General features: G+C 51.3%; 1 protein-coding gene across 1 annotated transcript in view; it reads left to right on the top strand.

Moving 5' to 3' along the window:
* Positions 1–15466, top strand: part of NBEAL2 (neurobeachin like 2) — a 149730-nt gene extending 134264 nt beyond the window's left edge. The window contains exons 40-55 of the mRNA XM_056857150.1: positions 648–772; positions 1615–1755; positions 2374–2504; positions 4294–4403; positions 6522–6639; positions 7474–7571; positions 7680–7796; positions 7974–8063; positions 8229–8338; positions 8874–9046; positions 10569–10663; positions 11818–11934; positions 12846–13007; positions 13526–13674; positions 14326–14461; positions 15365–15466. Of these exons, the coding sequence (XP_056713128.1) occupies positions 648–772; positions 1615–1755; positions 2374–2504; positions 4294–4403; positions 6522–6639; positions 7474–7571; positions 7680–7796; positions 7974–8063; positions 8229–8338; positions 8874–9046; positions 10569–10663; positions 11818–11934; positions 12846–13007; positions 13526–13674; positions 14326–14461; positions 15365–15466 (1974 nt within the window). The remainder of the gene's footprint in view (positions 1–647; positions 773–1614; positions 1756–2373; positions 2505–4293; positions 4404–6521; positions 6640–7473; positions 7572–7679; positions 7797–7973; positions 8064–8228; positions 8339–8873; positions 9047–10568; positions 10664–11817; positions 11935–12845; positions 13008–13525; positions 13675–14325; positions 14462–15364) is intronic.
* Positions 15467–22027: the final 6561 nt, after the last annotated feature.

Here is a 22027-nt window from a genome sequence, read left to right on the forward strand (position 1 = left end):
CACTTGAGACTCGAGTCCACATTGAACCAGCTTCCTTTCTTCTTTACTGGACCACAAGAAGATAAAGCCAGAGGTTCTCTCTCGCTCTCTCTGAGTGGGGCTGTGGCTCAGTGGTAGAGCCTCTGCTTGGCATGCAGAAGGTCCCAGGTTCAATCCCCGGCATTTCCAGGTAAAGGGACTAGGCAAGTAGGTGATGGGAAAGACCCCTGCCTGAGACCCTGGAGAGCCGCTGCCGGTCTGAGTAGACAATACTGACTTTGATGGACCAAGGGGCTGATTCAGTAGAAGGCAGCTTCATGTGTTCATGTGACTGTCTAACAGCAATGTTGATTCTATGACTCACTATGAATTTAGGCAGATCATGAGGGAGGGCAGGAAGGGTTGCATCAAAGTTTGGCTCTCATGGCCCTTTCTTCATGTCCAGGGTAATGTCAATTGCCACTTTGGGGCCAGGAAGCGATTTTCCTCCATTCCAGATTGGCCAGGGATCCTAGAGGTGTTTGTCCTTCCTCTGGGCATAGAGCAGGAGTCATTGGAAGAGTGGGCGGGGGAGGTAGTTGTAAATTTCCTGCATCGCGCAAGGGGTTGGGCTAGATGACCCTTGGGGTCCCTTCCAGCTCTTTGTTTCTCTCTCTGTCCCTGTTCAGTTTCCATGGATCCTGCAGGATTACGTCTTGGAGACCCTGGATCTCAGCAACCCCGCTGTGTTCCGGGATCTTTCCAAGCCTATCGGGTTGGCCAACGAGAGACACGCCAAGGATGTTAAAGAGAAGTGAGTATAATGATTCCTTGGGGGAGGATTCCGTTTCCCGCCTTCCTGGGATGGACACAGAGGTGGACACAGAAAGGCAGGAAGTGTTTGGAAGGAGGCAGGTACCTCTTTCCCTTGGGGCAACCCCGTGTTTGCCCCTAGCAGATTTGAAGGTGTATCTTGCACTACTTCCTACAAGTGGTGTCTATTATTTTTTTAGAAGTTCCCACACATTTGGGCCATAGGGACTGGAGGTTCTGAAGAGAACCTTTGCAGCCAAGTCCAGTGGACCATATGTATGCTTGTGTGTGTGATTCTATCTTAAATTTTAATATATTGTGTCAAAACCTTCATGTGAAGGCAGGTGGCCTTCCTTGCCCCATCTGCTTCCCAAGCACGATTTCCCACGTAGCTTCAATGGGAAAGACATAGGCCTTGGTTCTGGAAGAACTGTGTTTGAATCCTGCCCTGGCCTCTATGCCCTGTTGGTTGGACCTCCAGAGGAACTGATTGGCCTCTATGTGAGACAGGATGCTGGACTAGATGGACCCTCACTGGTCTGATCCAGTAGGGCTCTTCTGATGTTCTCAGGGGAAGGCCTCGGCCCCTATGCCCTGTTTGTTGGACCTCCAGAGGAACTGGTTGGCCACTGTGTGAGACAGGAAGCTGGACTAGATGGACCCTCACTGGTCTGATCCAGCAGGGCTCTTCCAATGTTCTTATCAGGGGAAGGCCTTGGCCTCTGTTTCCTGTTGTTGAACCTCCAGAGGTACTGGTTGGCCACTGTGAGACGGGATGCTGGACTAGGTGGACTCTCACTGGTCTGATCCAGCTGTCCTTCCATTCCCATCCCGTTTCCTCAGGTACGAGAGCTTCGAGGACCCCACAGGCATGATTGACAAGTTCCATTATGGTACTCACTACTCCAACGCTGCTGGTGTCATGCACTACCTGATCCGCACCGAACCATTCACAACCCTTCACATCCAACTGCAAAGTGGAAGGTGAGCCGGAAGGGAGCTTGGACGTTTTGGCTCTTACACGCAAGTAGAAGCAATGTGATGGAGGTTTTCCTCCTTGTTTTCATAGGGACCTTGAGGCAATCAGTCTGAGGCAATCTTGAGAGTGTGTGGCTGTTGTCTTCTCCCTCCCCCAAACTTCAATCAGGCTTTTTTGTCATTAAAAAAATAGAGACTAGCTAAGAGAATGGGTTTCTGCCCATTTTACAGAGAGGGAAGGAGAGAATTGGTCATTTGCAGCAACTGGCTGTGAGGTGAGGCAGTCGCTAATGGTCAGCGCAACTGTGCTGAAAACTCGGGAAACAGATTTTGTTCGTAGTAGTGCCTTAGCATATGGCCAAATACTATAGACAGACTGCTTCTCACAAGGTTGCATTTATTTCCTTATTTATTTTCTTCATTTGTACCTCACCTTTTCCTCCAAAGGGGACCCATTTTATCCTCACAACAACCCTGTGAGATTGGTTAAGCTGAGACTGTGTGACTGGCCCAAGGTCACCCAGCGAGCATCCCTGGCAGAGTGGAAATTTGAACGTCTTTGGCAAAGACTGCTCTGACAGTTCACTGAGTGCTAGTGTCCTGACTCATTCTCTCCGCTGGCAGGTTTGACTGCTCCGACCGCCAGTTCCACTCCGTGCCCGCCGCGTGGCAAGCCCGTATGGAAAACCCTGTGGATGTGAAGGAGTTAATCCCAGAATTCTTCTACTTCACAGACTTCCTGGAGAACCAGAATGGTAAGGAGTTCAAAATGCTTTTTCTTGCATTCTTTCTGGGGTCTGGAGCCAAAAGAAAGACACAAACCAGGAAAGCAAACATATGTACAAAGTGTGAGAAACTTGGCTTACTTAAGGACACCTGTGCCTGAGCTTATTCTGGTGACCAAACACACTCTTATCTCTCTGGTTATCAGAGGAAGGCCTCAGCTGAGACTAGATCATGGAATCATAGAGCTGGAAGGGACCACCAGGGTCATCTAGTCCAACCCCCTGCACAGGGCAGGTAATTCATAACTACCTCCCCCACACACACCCAGTAACCCCTACTCCATGCCCAGAAGATGGCCAAGGTGCCCTCCCTCTCATCATCTGCCTAAGGTCATAGAATCAGCATTGCTGACAGATGGCCATCTAGCCCCTGCTTAAAAACCTCCAGGGAAGGAGCACTTACCACCTCCCGAGGAAGCCTGTTCCACTAAAGAGCCGCTCTAACTGTCAGAAAGTTCTTCCTAATGTCTAGACAGAAACTCTTTTGATTTAATTTCAACCCGTTGGTTCTGGTCCGACCTTCTGGAGCAACAGAAAACAACTCGACACCATCCTCTCTATGACAGCCCTTCAAGTACTTGAGGATGGTTATCACGTCGCCTCTCAGTCTTCTCCTCTTCAGGCTAAACATACCCAGCTCCTTCAACCTTTCTTCCCATCTCATTCAACCACCGGTCTGATCCAGCAGGGCTCTTCTGACGTTCTTATGGCTCGCTTTGTTTTTATGTGGGCAGAACAGGTATTGGGAAGAGGGTAAGATCTGACGGTCAATTGAATGGAGATGTGCAGAGTTTCAAGAGCTGATTATAGATTGTTCCAAGTACCAACTTCAAGGGACTATGATTCAGTGGTAGATGCTCTGTTTAGCATGCAGAAGGTCACTGGTTCAATCCCTGGCATCTCCAATAGAAAGGGACCAGGCAGTACGTGACCTCAACTTGAGACCCTGGAGAGATGCTGCCAGTCTGAGTAGGCAATACTGACCTTGATGGACCAAGGTTTCTGATAAGGCAGCTTCATATGTACATGCACATATCTGAAGAAGTGAGCTGTGACCCACAAAAGCTCATACCCTGTACCCTGCCAGTAATTTTGTTAGTCTTTAAGGTGCTATGGGACTCTTGCTCTTTTCTACATAGAATCACAGAGTTGGAAGGGGCCATACAGGCCATCTAGTCCAACCCCCTGCTCAAAGCAGGATCAACCTAGAGCATCCCTGACAAGTGTTTGTCCAGACTCAGCTTAAAGACTTCCAGTGAGGGGGAGCTCACCACCTCCCTAGGCAGCCGATTCCACTGCTGAACTAGTCTTACTGTAAAAAACCTTTTCCTAATATCCAGCCGGTACCTCTCCTCCTGCAATTTAAACCCATTATTGTGAGGCCTGTCCTCTGCTGCCAACAGGAATAGCTCCCTGCCCTCCTCTAAATGACAGCCCTTTGAATACTTCAAGAGAGCAATCTTGTCCCCCCTCAACCTCCCCTTCTCCAGACTGAACATTCCCAGGTCCCTCCGCCTTTCCTCGTAGGGCTTGGTCTCCAGACCCCTGATCATCCTCGTCACTCTCCTCTGCACCTGCTCCATTCTGTCCACAACCTTTGTGAAGTGAGGCCTCCAGAACACATGCACATATGTACACTTTTGCCTTAATAGTGTTTGTAATAGTTTTGAAAATGCCCCTGTGACCAGCGGGGAGATGGGGCGGAGAGGAACCTGGTTTGGTCCAGTGCATTGAGTGGCTGCATTTAATTCTCTTGTAGGTTTCAATCTAGGCTGTCTTCAGCTATCAAATGAAAAGGTGGGGGACGTGGTCCTTCCCCGGTGGGCGAAGACCCCCGAAGATTTCGTCCGCAAGCACAGACAAGCTCTGGTAATGAGGGATAATCCCACCTGTGGCATGGGCATAGACAGCCGGGGATAAAATTTAGTCACAGTTCTCTCTGAACACTCTCAACCCCACCTACCTCACAAGGTGTCTGTTGTGAGTAAAGGAAGGGAAGCAGATTGTAAGTAAGTTTGATTCTTCCTTAAGTGGTAGAGAAAGTTGGCATATAAAAACCAGCTCTTCTTCTTCTTCTAGACTGGCCCATCCAGGTCAAGGCAAGAGACTAACAGAGGTGGTTTGTCATTGTCTGCCTCTGTATAGCGACCCTGAACACCCTTGGTGGTCTTCCATCCAAATACTAACCAGGGTTGACCCTGCTTAGCTTCTGATGAGATCAGGCTAACCTGGCCCATCCAGGTCAAGGCAAGAGACTAACAGAGGTGGTTTGTCATTGTCTGCCTCTGTATAGCGACCCTGAACACCCTTGGTGGTCTTCCATCCAAATACTAACCAGGGTTGACCCTGCTTAGCTTCTGATGAGATCAGGCTAACCTGGCCCATCCAGGTCAAGGCAAGAGACTAACAGAGGTGGTTTGTCATTGTCTGCCTCTGTATAGCGACCCTGAACACCCTTGGTGGTCTTCCATCCAAATACTAACCAGGGTTGACCCTGCTTAGCTTCTGATGAGATCAGGCTAACCTGGCCCATCCAGGTCAAGGCAAGAGACTAACAGAGGTGGTTTGTCATTGTCTGCCTCTGTATAGCGACCCTGAACACCCTTGGTGGTCTTCCATCCAAATACTAACCAGGGTTGACCCTGCTTAGCTTCTGATGAGATCAGGCTAACCTGGCCCATCCAGGTCAAGGCAAGAGACTAACAGAGGTGGTTTGTCATTGTCTGCCTCTGTATAGCGACCCTGAACACCCTTGGTGGTCTTCCATCCAAATACTAACCAGGGTTGACCCTGCTTAGCTTCTGATGAGATCAGGCTAACCTGGCCCATCCAGGACAAGGCAAGAGATGTTCAGAGGTGGTTTGCTGTCGCCTGCCTCTGCGTAGCAACCCTGGATTTCCTTGGTCTCCCATCCAAGTACTAACCGTGGACAAACTCAGGCTAAGCTGGGGAACCACCATTGGTGGTAGAAAATGCTAAGAGATTGCAGCCAACCTGTGGTGTCCCCTTATGGGGTTTTCAAGGCAAGAGATGAGCAGAGGTTGTTTGCCATTGCCTGTCTCTGCATAGCGACCCTGGAACTCCTTGGTGGTCTCCCATCCAAATAGGAACCAGGGCCAACTCTGCTCACACTTCTTTTAGTGTTGCGAAAAATGCCATCTCATGCAAGAGGTCTTGGTAATATGCACATGTATGTAAAGCAGTCCACTAGAAACGGATGGTCTGCTAAGTGCTCTGATTACTAGGTTGCCCATCCTGGAGTGCTTAGGATCCGAGGAAGTGGGTTCTGGCTCATGAAAGCTGAAGCTGGAATAAACGTCGTTGGGGGCTTTACAGCGCCACTGGATGTCTGCTTCACTTTCGACAGCATTAAGCCACAAGTCCAGGCCTTTCCTCCCTCCTGAAGTGTATTACCACGTTACACAGTCCCCCTTCTTTGTCTCTTGGAGAGTCAGACTGGAGAGATTATTTGCTCCAACTCAAAAAAATGTTGTAATAGTGTATCTTTTTGTGGGGAGGGAAGGCGGCATGGTATAGCCCAATCTCATCAGATCTTGGAAGCTAAGCATGGTCAGAACTTGAAAGGGAGACCGCCAAGGAAGACTCTGCAGAGGAAGGCAATGGCAAACCACTCCTACTCTTTGCTTGACTTGAAAGCCCCTTGCTGGGGTTGCCATAAGCCTTGGGTGGGAGACCACCAAGAAAGGCTCTGCAGAGGAAGGCAATGGCCAACCACCTCTGCTCCTCACTTGCCTTGAAAGCCCCTTGCTGGGGTCGCTATAAGCCTTGGGTGGGAGACCACCAAGGAAGGCTCTGCAGAGGAAGGCAATGGCCAACCACCTCTGCTCCTTGCTTGCCTTGAAAGCCCCTTGCTGGGGTCACCATCAGTTGGCTGTGACTTAAGGAAACATTCATCTGTCTGGGAATTGGGAAGGTGGCCTACCCCTAGTCTGGATGACATCACAACGTGCCTTGTGTCCCTGGTAGGAATCGGAATATGTGTCTGCCCATCTCCACGAATGGATTGATCTCATCTTTGGGTACAAGCAGAGGGGCCCGGCAGCCGTGGAAGCGCTCAACGTCTTCTATTACTGCACCTACGAAGGTGAGCCTGCAAGCGCTTGACCTGCGCTGTGGTTCCCTTCCACCATGTTATCCTCATGCTACACTGGGAGGGGTTTGCCTGGCCCAAAGTTACCCCACAAAGCTTCATGGGAGAGTGGGGCTTTGAACCCCGGTCACCCCACTTTGGCACTCTATACTGGCTTGCATCTAACAGGAGATGTTATTGATATACTTTTAGCTGCTTCGGGCTTATATAAGAAAAGGTTGATTCAAGTCCAGTAACAGTTTAGAGACCAACAAGTTTTTTGGGGTGTAAACTTTCACGGGTCGAATACCTGAAGACGGAAGCTTGGACTCTCGAAAGCTTACACCCCAAAAATCTAGCAAAGGGAGCCTGGACTGTCGAAAGCTCGTGCCCCGAAAATCTGGCAAAGGGAGCTTGGAGTCTAAAATCTGATGCCCTGCAAATCTGGCAGAGCTTGGACACTCAAAAGTTTCCACCCCGAAAATCTGGCAAAGGGAGCTTGGCCTCTCGAAAATGTATGCCTCGAAAATCTGGCGAAGGGAATTTGGACTCTCGAAAGCTTATGCCCTGAAAATCTAGCAAAGGGAGCTCTGATTCTTGACATCTTATACTCCAAAAATCTGGCAAAAGGAGCTTGGACTCTCAGACGTTTATACCACGAAAATCTGGTGAAGGGAGTTTTGACTAATAGCCTCAGGCAGACAGTTCCCTCATGTGGGAGCCTCCACAGAGATGAGTTAATAATAGAATAAAAGAAGCAGCTTTAATAGGATCGATGTCCGTCTGACCTGAACTGCAGGTCAAAAAACTTGTGCCGGCTTTAGACGTTCTTTCCCCTTTTGTTTTTAGGGGCGGTCGACTTGGACGCCATCGCTGACGAAACCGAGAGGAAGGCTCTGGAAGGCATTATCAGCAACTTTGGGCAGACGCCGTGCCAGCTGCTGAAGGTAAGAGCCATCGGCAAGGACCCCTGGCCAGTCTGGGCCAAGGTAATGTTCCCGTAGCAGCCTGCAGTCCGACTACAGCACTCATTCCTGTGTTCTTCCCCCCCCCAGGAGCCCCACCCAGCTCGCCTGTCAGCCGAAAATGCCGCCCGGAGGCTCGCTCGGTTGGACACCTCGTCTCCCAACGTGTTCGAGAACCTCAGCCAGCTCAAATCCTTCTTTGTGGAAGTAAGGCCCCATCGGGGAGGGTGCCCGTTGCCACCCATCTAGCCCCTGCAAGGGATTGGGTTTTGGGGAGGCGAAGGCTGGGAACTTTTTGGGGTGTAGAGAACAACAGCTATGCCCAAGACAGGCCCCAGAGCAGATTGGTAACGAAAGATGTGTTTTCTTGTCGTCCTGCTCCAGGGCATCAGTGATGGGATTCCGCTGGTGCAGGCCGTGGTCCCCAAGAACCAGACTCACTCTTTCATGACTCAGGGATCTCCCGACATGCTGGTAACTACCGTACATCTTGTGGTGGGTTTTCTCCCAGCCTCTGAAATGAAAAGAGTGCTGGTTGTGTGGTGGGGGGCACTGCCCGTTTGCTCCAGAGAGGGGCGTTCTGCTTGCCTTTACACCTCCCCTCCAAATAGCTGATGCCGCTTCCTGCCTCCTCTCCAGATCACTGTCAGCTCCAACGGGCTGCTCGGGACCCACGGCTGGCTGCCCTACGACAAAAACATCTCCAATTATTTCAGCTTCACCAAAGACCCCACGGTCTCCAACTCCAAGTGAGTCAGCCGGCCCTTTCTGTTCCCGCTCCACCCAAAGTGCCTGCTGCCTCTTATCTCCTTCTCTCTACCCCATAACACAGGGGTCCCCAAACTTTCCAAGCCTGCGGGAATTCAGACACAGGGTTGTGGGTGCACCCACAAAATGGCTGCTGCAGCAGGCTTAACCAACCACAAAATGTCAGGAAAGGAATTTATGCATAACTGTAATAGTAACTCTTCAACATTTCGTGCTGAAGCTCTGTACAGCAGGGGGCCTTTTAAAATGAATATATTGTTTAAAATGTTTTATTGCATACACAGAGCCTGCCTTCAATCATCTAGTAATGATTGCTGTGCTATAGTGGTAACTGCTGCTAAAGCAACTTTTAAAAAAACTTGCACAACCAATCCGAAACCCTGCTGGGCAAAAGCTGCACATGGCCTCACCCACTTTCTAAAAATACTTGCTGGCCGCCATGGCACCCACGGGCACCATGTTGGGGAACCCTGCCATAACAAAAGCATTTTTTTCTTTCTCGTTTGCTTGCACCAGGACCAAGCGCTACCTGTACGGCCCCTTTGCACCAGGGGTGGACTTGTCCTTCAAGACCCTTGCCGTCTCTCACGATGGGAAACTCCTCTTCAGTGGGGGACATTGGGATAACAGCTTGCGGGTCACCTTGCTAAGCAAAGGGAAAGTTGTGGGGCACATCAACAGGCACATAGGTAGGTGTGGGAAACGGGGTTGCTGGCAGGTGTTTTGTCCACTTGAGCAAGGGACATGCATCCCCTCCGGAGCCTGTACCGCCACTGGGCAGATCCAGGAGGGGGCCCCAGTCACCTTCCTTGCTGCTATTGGCTGGGAGGCATCAGCCCCTCCTCACCACACTGCTTACAAGCAGTGGCTGGGCTGGAGAGCCAGCCTTGCATGAAGAAGAAGCTTAGCCAGATAGGGAGGATGGAGCCTGTTCTACAAAACAGGAGCTGCAATGGAGAAGGCCCAGGCTCTGGTTAATGCCCAGCAAAGAATAGCCAGTAGGCAGCAGCCTAATGATCAGAGTTGGTCCATGGGAAACTGTGGGGAGAGAAGACCCTTCAGGCCAAGAAGGGTCTTCAAAGTCATCACCAGCATCTTGACTTTAACTCACAAACAAAACTGGTCTCCAATATAGTTGTTTTAGGGTGTTCCTGACAGCTAGCCCCTGAAAATAATCGGGCTGCCACATTTGGACTGAGCTGCAGTTCCCTGGTTATTTTCAAGGGGCAGCACAGCATAGAGCCCAGTACAGTAATCCATCTATGAGGTTACAAAGGTGTCATGGGGCAGCCTGCTGAGGCTTCCTCAGATGAGGAGGACCTTGAAGCCACAAGCAGTGGAAGAGAGGAACAGCAGCAGGCTGAGCAGTCACAGACAGAGGAGCTCCCCCTGTGCCTACAACCGCCCAGAGCAGGGGACTTACCTGTGCCAGAGGGGCAGCCACAGGCAGGGTCACCAGAGAGCCCCCCAAAGCCACTGCACAGAGGCGCCAAAAGTTCAGAGTAGGGGTGTGCAAAAAAAATTTTTTTGGGGGGGGGGGTAAAATTCAGGAGGGAGGGGCGACCTCTCCAGAGCCCATAACGCCAGACCCCCTGACCCAATCTTCACCAAACTTTGGGGTTCATGCAAGGAGAGTCCCTGAAAGCTACCCTGAAAATTTGGGACTTCTACCCCCAAAAATGCCCCCACAGGAGCTTTGTAAAAAAATCCTCTTTGTTTCCTATCGTGGGAACTTTTAATCAGCCGACTTCCACAGGATTGCGTCTATGTAGTGAAAGTTGGCTGATTGAAAGTTCCCACAATAAGAAACAAAGGGTTGGGAGGGGTTTTTTGCAAAAATTGGGGTATAAAAACCAACTCTTCTTTTTCTCCTGGCCAAGACATACTTCCCCCCAAAACTAAAGTTGGTATACTAAAGTATACCTTTCTTATGCCTGAAAATATTTTACTTGCGAACAAGCAAGGTTTCCCTGCCCTTGAAGGAGCAACCTTGCATCTCTGCATGAGTTGGTAATGGAGCAGCCCAATGAAACCCAAGAAGCAGGGCACAGTTACCCATCCCCAGCAGCAATGGGTTGGAAAGAGGGACGATCAAGAGGTTATGCAGAGATGCAGTGGGCGCCCTCCTCTGTGCCTGAATGGTTGGTGCACCAAGGAGCGGATTCATGTTTGGCCATTTGTGGGTCTAGCATTTCTCTCCTGTCGCTGCAGATGTTGTCACTTGCCTGGCCTTAGATCTCTGTGGAATCTACCTCATTTCCGGGTCACGGGATACTACCTGCATGGTGTGGCAGGTCCTCCAGCAGGTGAGACTGAAGGAGGTCGTTGACTTCTCTGTGATGGGGTGGGGAAGGGGGGAAAAGCCCAAAGAATGAATATGAGAACTGGAGGAGAGAAAAAGAGAGCGCTTGGTGGCCCCTCTTCTCATCTGTCCTGTACTGCAGTGGTTCCCAAACCGTGGGTCAAACCCACCCAATATGGGTTGTGATTCTCTTGCAGAAAGGTTGTAGAACCAGTGGGGGAGAAGGGAAAGCTGAGAATGGAAGATGCCGGGGGAGAGGGCAAAGGCAAAATTGGGTTTCCCCAGCATAATGTGTGAACTGGCTATGAAAGACGGCCTATTGCTCAGTAATCTTATATTCTAACAGTCAGGTGTGGCCTAATTTGTGGATACTTAAATCCTCAAATTAGGGCCACACGGACCTAAACCAGATAGTTCTGCAAATTTGGGGGATCCCCCCTCCAGGAGCTTGGTGGTAGAGCACAGGAGCCACTCCAGGCCCATAGACAGCTGTGGAGGCCTGGAGCCGAGTTGGGCTTGGCGATGGAGGGGGTGGGTTGGAACGGAGCCTCACCAGGGCTCAATAGGTAAGGGGCAGAGGAAAGATGGGATTCCTCCCCACAAGTCTCATGGGGCCCCGTTTGTACTGTTTATTTCTAAATACTAAAAATGGTGGGGGGATGACAAACTGGTTAAGTATTAATGTGAGATTCCTGCATTTTATGTTGGACAGAGAAAGGAGCAGCTTGGGGTTATGTTAAAAGCGGGACCTAAGAAGTAGAGAAAGTTTGGGAGCGGATCCCACTTCAAAAAATTCAGTCCCCGCAGCTCTATTGTATTTGTTTTTAAGGACAGTTACTTCAGGCCACTCTTCTAGGTGGCAAAGAGGTTTGCGATCCTCTCCTTGTTTCTCCTCAGAGGAGAGCCTACTATTATTCCATTTTGCCCGAGACGCCCCCATTCTGTGCCTTGAGGCTGAGGTGATGTTTGAACCTAGGACTCTCTAGCTTCTGAATCGCATGGCATTCCCTACTCTTGGCACCTTTTCTCTCATGACTTCTCAGGCCATTTCCAGGCTAGGCCGGGGTGGGAGAATTGTAACCCACATTGACCCCTTAGCAAGGAAACGCACTTGTCCTGAATTTTTGCTCCCTGACCCATCTCCTTTCCCTGTGCCAGGGTGGTTTTTCTTATGGCCTGGCGCCCAAGCCTGTCCAGGTTCTCTACGGGCATGATGACGAAGTGACGTGCGTGGCCATTAGCACCGAGTTGGACATGGCCGTGTCGGGGTCAAAGGTAAGACAGTGCTGTGTTTGCGGGTGCCTTCAGGGCGGGCCCCATCTGAGCCTGAACTGCTTCCATCAGATGTGGCCTGATGCATTTGTCCTCGAATACATGTGGTGCAGTCATCTGCCAGGTACCTTTCTGTGCGGAAGGCTGTGGAAGTCATAATAGGGCCAGCGCGGAGTAGTAGATTGAGTATCAGACTAGGATCCTGGAGTACCCGAGTTCAAATCCCCACTTCTACCATGGAACCCTGCTGGGTGACTTTGAGCCTGTCACACACTCTCCACTTGACCTACCTCAGAGGGTGGTTGTTGTAAGGGAGGAGCATTGATTCCTACACACCAGTAAGGCCCAAACCTCCTCGGGTTGCAGGGAAATAGCAGTTAGCCAGGGTACAGCTCTGATCCTCGAATTCCACTCTTCCTCTCAGAAGGGGTTACATTGCTGTGCATTTCTCCTCCATTTACATAAGAAAGGCCCTGCTGGATCAGACCAAGGTTCAGTCAAGTCCAGCAGTCTGTTCACACAGTGGCCAACCAGGTGCCTCTAGGAAGCCCACAAACAAGGCGAATGCAGCAGCACCATCCTGCCTGTGTTCCACAGCACCTAAGATAATGGGCATGCTCCTCTGATACTGAAGAGAATAGGTATGCATCATGACTAGTATTAAGAACATAAGAAAGGCCCTGCTGGATCAGACCAAGGCCCATCAAGTCCAGCAGTCTGTTCACACAGCGGCCAACCAGGTGCCTCTAGGAAGCCCACAAACAAGACGACTGCAGCAGCATTATCCTGCCTGTTTTCCACAGCACCTCATATAATAGGCATGATCCTCTAATCCTCCCCAGCCCCCCATGTCCATCCCCACGAGCATTCTTGTTGGGCCAGCCCCATCCTAAAAACCCTCTTCCTCCCTCCAGGACGGCACCATCATCGTCCACACCATCCGCCGAGGGCAGTTCATGAAGTCGCTCAGGCCCCCCTGCGAGAGTTCCCTGCCAACCACCGTCTCCAGCCTCACCATGGGCCAAGAGGGCCAGATTGTGGTCCACACCACCGTGGAGGGGAGGGCCTCTTTGAAGGTGGGGGTCGCACAAGACGTTGATTGCCGGGGGGGAATAGGCGAGAAGGCTTCCGTGTCATGGTTCCCATTGATGAAAATTAAATGGCATTTCATGGGAAGCTGTGGAAGTCCGTACTTGAGAGCAGCCCTGCTGGACCAGACCATGATCCATCTGGTCCAGCAACCTGATTCAGACAGTGGCCAACCGGTGAGGTCTTTCCCATCACCTGCTATCTGGTCCTTTCAACTGGAGGCGCCAGGGACGGAACCTGGGACCTCCTGCATGCCAAGCAGATGCTCTACCACTGAACCAGGCCCCCCTCTCCGAATGTTGAGAAAACAAAGGCCCAGAGAACAGCGCAGCCTTTCCTCGTGCGTGCATGCACCAGAGCCCCAAGATCAGGACACTGTTTAAAACGGTGCACTTTGCAAAAGACAGAATGAAACAGTAAAATATTGGAGGCCCATGAAAGCACTCGTGGCCCTCACCCGCCACAAGCAACACGAAACTAACCACCTGCCTCTTCTTTCTTGAAGGACAAGTTTGCCCTGCACTTGTACTCTGTCAATGGCAAGCACCTGTGTTCCGTCCCACTGGACGAGGAAGTCACAGCCATGTGCGTCGCCGGGGAGTTTGTTGTGCTGGGGACCGTTCAGTGTTTGCTGCAGATCCGGGAGCTCTGGAGGTAAAAATTGCTCCCCCATGACTTGGCAACTGGACCTGACATCCCTTCCTAAGGCTAAGCAGGCCTTGTTTCCATCTTCTTTGCATGCGGTGAAACCGAAGTTTGGTTGTTATAGCCTCCCCACACGTTTAACCAAAGTGGGCCCCAGCAGCTGTGGTGGGGAAGGGGTTTCAGTGTTTGTGCAATACTCTTTCTTCAGTGACCCCCTGAAAGAGCTTGGCTGGGGCCTGCTGCAACTGATGAACATAGCCAGTTCATGCTGATTCTGTGAACTTAGACGGATCATGAGAGGGAGGGCAGGAAGGGTTGCATCGGTGTGTGGCTCTCATGGCCCTTTCTTGCATGCCCAGGGTAGTGCCAGTCGTCACTTTGGGGTCAGGAAGCTGTTTTCCTCTAGGCCAGATTGGCCAGGGATCCTGGAGGTTTTTTTTAAAAAAATCTATCTTCTGGGCATGGAGTAGGAGTCACTGGGGGGATGTGGGGAGGAGGTAGTTGTGAATTTCCTGCATTGTGCAGGGGGTTGGACTAGATGACCCTGGTGGTCCCTTCCAACTCTTTGATTCTGTGGTTCGGGGCTTGTGACTTACTACCCTCGTTCTCGGACTCAGGGGTTCTCGTTTTCACTGGTGTCCCCCTTGGCTGTCGTTTCAGCCTCCAAGCGGCCGTTTCCCCTTTGGCCATGAAGGTCCCCATCCACAGCGTCTCTGTGACCAAAGAGATGAGCCACATCCTGGTGGGTCTGGAGGATGGGAAGCTGATCGTGGTTGGAGCGGGGCAGCCATCTGAGGTAAGCTGCAAGCATTCCACTTTTTCTCCCACGCTGGGATCTTCTGCCGGGGGTGGGGGATGGTCCAAAGGGACAGATCAAGTCTGTTGTTAAAAGCTGGCTTGAAAAGCGAAAGATGGCAAGTGATGGGCAGATGGAAACTTGGCCAGGAGGAGGTGATCCTGGGAGAAAACTTTGGGGCAGGGATCCCCAACCTTTTTGAGCTTGTGGGCACCTTTGGATTTTGAGAGGGGCTGGTGAGCCAGACATTGCTGTTGCTGGAGGCTGAGCCAAACTCAAAATGGCTGCTGCAGGAGGGCCAAATGGAATATCTCCCTGCACACACACCTGGGAAGAAGGAAATCCTGACAGGGGAATGGAACCACACACTGGCAAAGGAGATCCCAGTTGCTTACCAGTCATCTTGACAGATTCCCCCGAGAGCCTTTTATGCTTTGCTCCCACTAATTCAGTCAGCATCGTTCAACAACTCATCTCCACTACTGGCAAATAGCTGCCTTCAGCTCTGGAGGCAAGCACTGCGCCTTCTCTCTCGCAACTCCATTTGTAGTCTCCTCCTACGTTGCTCCAAAGGTGTAGGTGAGCTGGAAGGGCCAGGCACCACTGCTTGCCCTTGGTCTGCTGGTTCAGGGCTTGGGGGGTGGGCTTGACTCGTCTCCTGACTCAGGACGGAGGGGAGGACGTGCTTCCTTGCCCAGCTCTGTCTTTGCCTCAGTCCCTTGCTGGCCCCCTTCTGTTGGCTCTGGGCTGGCTACAAGGGGCCCCTCTTTTTCTGATGAGTCCTCACTGCCATCCAGTCCTGACCAACCCACGACACTCGCACTTGTACTGCAGACCAACATGGCTACTCTCAGAAACTATCCCAGGGAACTGACCTCCCTCTGGCTATTTCTCTTCCCTCAGGTGAGGCCGGGTCAGTTCCACAGGCGGCTCTGGCGTTCGACACGGCGCATCTCCCAGGTGTCATCTGGCGAGACCGAATACAACCCAATGGAGTCCAAATAACCGTCCTGGGCCAGCTGTCCACTCTCCCATGGCCTTGTGTCTGCAGCGGAGGGACCCAAGATCTGTCTGGCCTCGTCTGCTGGGGGTGTCTTCAGCCGCTCCCCCACTAGCGGCCTGCCGTCGATGGTCTTCTTGTGCTGCCCCTGGTTTATAGCGGTGGAAATTGCCTCGAGGGTTCCTATGCAAACCAGAGGCCTGTACCCCTCTCGCACAGTGCTCCGGGGGCGGGTGTGCGCAGGACAATCTCCGGAGGGGGCTCTCACGAGTCCATCCAGCCGTTCCCCCTCCCCGTTTCTTGATTACTGTCATTATTATTATTATTATTTTATTCCTGTGGAGCTTGAAGTGGCAAATGTTTGTATCAGTCATCTTACACTGGAAAGAGAGGAAGAGGACGAAGAGGGATGGGAGGGTGAGAACGTTCACCACCTCCTGCCGCCCAGCGGGAAACAAAATGCAATAGACACATGCCAGCCTCAAGATGGGGGTCTGGTCTTTCTCCAATGGCCTTAAGCAGACCCTTTCCTTGCACTACGTAGAAAAACCACGCTGGAACCAAGGGCTGCAGCTGGTTGCTTGCCCTAGTGAGGGGGGCAGTCTGCGCCCTCTGAGAAAGCTATAACAGTGAGCTGAAAGGGGAATGTATCAGTAGGTACAGGCTGTTCTTCTCCAGTTGGGGGCACTGGGCAGGGAGGGGGGACATGCCCTGTGCTGGGCAGAAGATATTAGCAAGGCAGCCAACCCTGCAAGAAGAGGGGTCTTGCGAATAGGCAGGCGTGTCCTACCTCACTGGGTCATTTTCTCCTCAATTTGGGTTCCTTCTCAAGGGGGGCCTATTGACTATGGGGGAGGAGGGATGTCTGTGAGTATCGGGCACCGGTTCTGGTCCTGCACCCAGCATCACCAGCAATAAGCCCCTGCCTCTTAATAGCCTAGTGTCTTTCCCCGACCCTGTGTAAGATTTTGAGCAGCTTCCGCAAGAGAGGCCTGCCGTTAGCCTGCCTCGCTTCCCAATCCTCCAAAGCGCAGCGCTACCTTTTCGGACGAGGGCTCCTCCCCGGTTGTTATCCCCAGCCAAAGCAAAGCAGGTTCGGAAGTTTTAAAAGGCTTGGAGAGAGCCGCTTTAGCTGCTGTTTCGAACAGGAATCTCCAGCGAGGAACTTGGTTATGCTCAGTAATTCGTCCGAGAGGTGGCTGTGTGTTGCTCTCCGTCCAGTTCCCCTTTACGCACTTTTTGATAACCAAAACTGCTCAGCGTCGAAAGTGAAATAAAGACTGTGGTCCAGAACAGACGTTTGACTCATCTCGGCGAGAACCATTGGGGGTCTTTTTCCCTCCAGGTGTGAAGGAGAGACAAGCTGTTTTGGAACCGGTCCCCACGGCGAAACCTGCTTTCTTTTCTCCAGCCTTCCCTGGATATCGGTTGGGGCTGGTCCAGGTGGACTGTTGGGGTGGAAGTGGGGAGGGGGAAAGGAACGCTTGGTGGGGTGAAACGAGAACCGGATTGCCTCCGAGATGGAGGTAGCTTCACACACACAAATAACCCAAAGCCAACATCCCTCGGAAGCCAGCTTTGAGAAATGAATCAGGAGGATTTCTGGCCTTTCCAGCAGATGCAGTCGTGATGTTGGTGAAAAGCGTGATTCGGAGATGACAGAAGATTGTGTGGACTTTGATCGGTAGTCGTAACAGTGGCTCGGTTCGGGGCCTTACCTTATCCTCCTCCCAGCTGACTGATGAACGGCTGGCTTCGTTTGTAAAGTTGAGAGCAGGCCTGGACTGGGTTTTTTTCCCCTGCAGGAGGCATTCTCCTTGGCCCAATCGTTCTGCCATTCTGGCGCTCAGAGCCAGGTGTCCCTTTGATCAAGGAGACTGAACTGGTTAGAGGCTGCATGCCAAAAGGGTTCCCTCTTGTTTCCCAGACTCGGTCGGGCTGCCCACTCTAACTTCATACAATGCAAGGACTTTGGATCTTTCCTTTGCACGTCATGCACCCTGAACCAAAACAGTAGTTGGCCTCAGAGAGAACGGGGGAATTCGGCAGGTCAACCTCCAAATCTTTAGGTCTTGGTTCCATCTGTCTGGTCATACAGGGCACATTGATTCAGTGGGATTGCAGACATTTTGAAGAGGAATATCTCCCCTGGATCCCAAATCTGAATCCCTCAGTTCTGTCTCCCTGTAGCTTCCTTGCTGCGTTCTATCATGTGTCCATCCTCACAGCGCCAAGAACATTCTGCCGCTATGGTTTCACATAGAAGACGCTTGGTTCTGTCGGATAATCTTTGACTAGCTTCCCTGGGAAAGCAGCCAATGCTTTATACTCGAGTAATTTTGATGTTGACACTTGATTGTTCCTAAGCCGTGGGTTGGCTTGTCCTCTGTTGCTGTTCTCTTGGGGGACGGGGGAGGACTGCTACTATGACTGTTACTTATGTGGGTTCACGAATGGGCAGACTTGGTTGTCTGCACTTACGTTCAAGCGTTGTAACTAGGCAGTAGGTTCTCTTGTCCTAGGTGTGAAGCCCGGAATTGCAAAAATGGAGGTCTTCTTCCAAACAGGGCTTTAGCAAGAAAAAGAAAGCTTTCAGGCCCACTGGAAGAAGCGCACAGGCTTTGTTTGCGCGAAGCATGGCACTGTGAACCTTGAAAACACTGTAGGGGAAGATGTTTTGCACTGGAATGTTGACTACTGAAGGTTTTTCATGGAGAGTCTCTTGTCTTGCCAAGAAAGGGCTGTCTCTTGCTCCCTGTCTTAGGACCAACCAACTCCCCCGTGTCCTTCTATGGATCCAGAAATGATGTGTATTCAGACTAACGAGAAGGTCCGGGCTCTCAAAGCAATGACCTCTGACCTTACCCCCACTCCCAAAAGTAAATCCTTGGTGAAGACCAAGTTTCCAGAACACCAAGTGCAATATTGGCATTTTGCAGAAGAAAAAAAATATTCTCTTTTCTGATTGTTCCTGTTGTATCATTGTTTTCTGTGTACATAATAATATATAAGCAGGTTTTGTACCTTTTATGAATGTTGATCCAAAATTTTCTACTGTTTTTGTATTTTATTGAGGGGGGAGAGTTACTTTGAGCTTTTGGGACTCCAGTGGGCTTTGAGAGAGCACCCAAGTCTCCATGTGGATTTGTCCTCTGTTCAGGGTGAGCATTCTAGGGGGGGGGGACACCTGGTAACCCTTCCAAAGGGCTGTTTGCTGGCATAAATCTTCTTGGCTTCCATCTCTTTATTTTGTTCTGGCTTTGTGGGGAATCAGATAGGCCCGAGAGAGTTTCGCAGCTTAGTGGTCGATGCTTCTGAATGACTCGACCCGTTCTTTGGGGGTTCCAGTTGGAAGGTGGTGGCTCTCGAACTCCTGTCTCAGGCAGCTGTCCCGAGGGAGACTTTATTCCCTTTCCATCATGCTTCGATGCATGCAGGGGGGGGGGACGGCACTTAACAGCACTTAACAATGAGGTTGGGGAGAAGTGAGAAACCAAAGCTAAGAGCCAGTTTGAGATTCTCTTCTTAGACTTTATTTTTTCTTCCATTTGGACACAGACGGGTTGACACAGGAGGAGTTCCGGAAGGGTTTTCACACCTGCCGCTGCTTTGGATCCCACTAAGAGCTGAGCCCCTTTGGTGCTCCAGTTTGACGTGGTCCCAGCTTGAGTTGAAAGGGAACTGTAGAGCTGCATCTTCCCCAAAGTCCTGCTCTTCGAGATGCTCTCTGGGCAGTCACACATCCCATCAACTTCCCATCCTTTCTTGGAAGACTTCCTAGCAACTGAATGTCACTGTAGGATTGCAGAGGGACCGAGCAAGGGGGTGGTTGGCCTCACCGCTTGGATGAAGGGTGCCGGAAAGTGAGTCCACAACAACAGAAAGGAACTAGACCCAGCATGTGCAGATCCCCTCTATGGGGCTGCCCAGAGAGTCTCTCGCAGATCAGTCCTTACTGATTTGTGCAGCTCTTGTCAAAATGACCCTGAAGAGTGCGCAGTTGGACACCGTTTCTGTCTTGGTCCAAGGACTACGTAGCAGCCGTCTGGCAGGGGAACATACAGAAGCGTGAAACACCATCACGCATGCCGTAATCTTCTTCCCTAGATCTAGAGGGTTATTGCAGGCATTTCTAGGGAGCTCTGCAAGTCCAGCTTTCCAAGGGAGACAACAAAGCCTGCCATACGTTAAGGTCAGATTTACGCCAGTTTTCATTTGCAAATTTTTCAGTCTGGGCCCGTCATGAAGTAGCCACACAGCAGCCCGTCGGTGATTTAGTTCCTTGTTACAACCAAGGTTTGAGGATTGCTTCATGGGTCTCTCTCACTCTCAACCCGAGAGACCAAAATGACGGCTGCAGGGGGGTAGGACAAATCAACATTAGACCGGTCTACTCTCAGGAAAACACCTACAAAGCCCAGGGTGGCGTCCATCCACATAAAGCACAATCTGAACTTCAATTGTAAAAGTTTATGCCTTAAACTTGAAAATGACTGCTGTCTGAGGTTTTATCCTGCAGCCGTGATGGGATACTGTTCACAAGACTTTGAATAAACTTCTGAAAGAAACAAGAATCTGGCATCCTCTCTGTTCTCCCACATCCTGGATTATGAAGGGCACGATCCAGCGGGATGTTCCCTTTTCATTTCTGTTCATAAAGGCAAAACAAACAAAATTGCCATAAACGCTTTATCTGGCATCTGTGGGGAATTGGGGTTTGCCGGTTAATCAAATACACCGGTGTCAAGGCCGACCTTGCCTTGATGCAGTAACATACCCAAACTTTACCTGGGTTTGATCTCAGTAACTCCCTGAGCGACACACACCATAAAGAAGGCTTTACTGAAGAAATGTAAGAAAGATATGAAAAACAAGGCATGTAGAGTTCAGTGGCAGTGAAATGCACAAACAGTTCAGCTGACTAGCTGTCTTACTTACTGGAGTACTAACACAGCGTTGTCGGTTCTTAAAGCAAAGTGTTCCAGAGCACAATGCAAATATCTTCTTGGCAGCAAGGAGGGATAGGGAGGGAAATGGTAAAAAAGGTGGGGGGATTCTTCCATGCTGGGCATAATTAGACGGGATAGAGAACAAAACTGCTGCTATCATACTGCCCTTGTACAAATCTATGGTGAGACCACACTTGGAATACTGTGTACAGTTCTGGTCACCACACCCCAAAAAGGAGATTGCAGAGCTTGAGAAGGAGCATAAAAGAGCAACCAAAATGATTAGGGGACTAGAGCAACTGTCCTATGGGGAGCGGTTAGGACGCTTAGGGCTGTTGAGCTTGGAAAGAAGGCGGCTAAGGGGAGACATGAGAGAGGTCTATAAAATTATGCATGGTATGGAGTGGACAGGGAGAAGCTTTTCTCCCTCTCCCATAATACTAGAATGCAGGGCCATCTGCTGAAGCTGGAAGGTGAAAGATTCAAAACTGATAAAAGGAAGTCTTTCTGCAAACAACGCATTGTCAAATTGTGGAACTCCCTGCCCCAGGAAGTGGTGATGGCTGCCAACTTGGAAGGGTTTCAGAGGGGAGTGGACATGTTCACTTTTGCAAGGGCGCTTTTCTCGCGCTCCCCTGCTTTTTCTGCAGCGCGACTGAACCGACCCCATCAATCGCGAAGACGGGCCGGATTCCCACCTCCGGCCTGCAGGCGGCGCTGTGAGCCAAACGCTCCGCCTCGCTAGCAAGGGGACGCTCTAGAGGTAGTGCCATGGAGTGGCCGGCGCATGCGCGCTGCTGCCCGGCCGCTCGCCAGCCGCGTTCTCCCATCCCGGGCACGGGTTAACTCCTTCGTGCCCGGGTTGCAACTCGTAAGAGGTTTGCAGGGGTGCGGGTTTTGCACGTCGCTGGGCAGAGGCGCGGGACCGGATCTAAAAAGTTGGCAACGCATCAGCTGCTAGCAAACCCAGCTTGGCTCGACTGTTGCATCAAGTGACCCAAATCTCGCATTCGAGAGACTTTTAATGCAAAAAAGGTCTCTCCCAGACGTGGCATCTCGTTCTCATTTTATTGCGCAGTTTGAAAGATTTCTACACACACACACGCCCCCAATTGCCGTCTTACACACACCCGGCAGCAACTTCTCAAGTTCTCCTGAAGGGTCCCAGCTTGCACCAAAGGACCGGTTGCAACATCCACCTGTGCAGCCCCCTTTGCCCGTGACCCGCTGATCGTGCGCAGTTGCCCCCGTCACGTGCGCCGCAGCCGGCTGGGCTTCTGCCTGCTTCCCTCTCGTGTGAACGCAGCCTCGGCCAACGCCCCCTGGCTCTGTGTTTCCGGGCTGGACTTTGCCCCGAGGCTGGCCGCAATTGGGACGGAGAGAGACGGCGGCAGGACAAGGTACTCTTCTCCTTCTCCTTCTCCTTCTCCTTCTTCCAGCTTCCAGGTGGGGGCTGCAGATCCCCTGGAATTACAGCTGATCTCCAGATTACACGGACGATTACACGTTTGGCTCTCGTGGCCCCTTTCTTGCACGCCCAGGGAAATGCCGATCAATTGCCACTTTGGGGTCAGGAAGCAATTTTCCGCTGTAATGCCTATAATCTTCGTTGCTATT

Source organism: Euleptes europaea, chromosome 11 (genome assembly GCF_029931775.1).
Source record: "Euleptes europaea isolate rEulEur1 chromosome 11, rEulEur1.hap1, whole genome shotgun sequence".
Taxonomy (NCBI): domain Eukaryota; kingdom Metazoa; phylum Chordata; class Lepidosauria; order Squamata; family Sphaerodactylidae; genus Euleptes; species Euleptes europaea.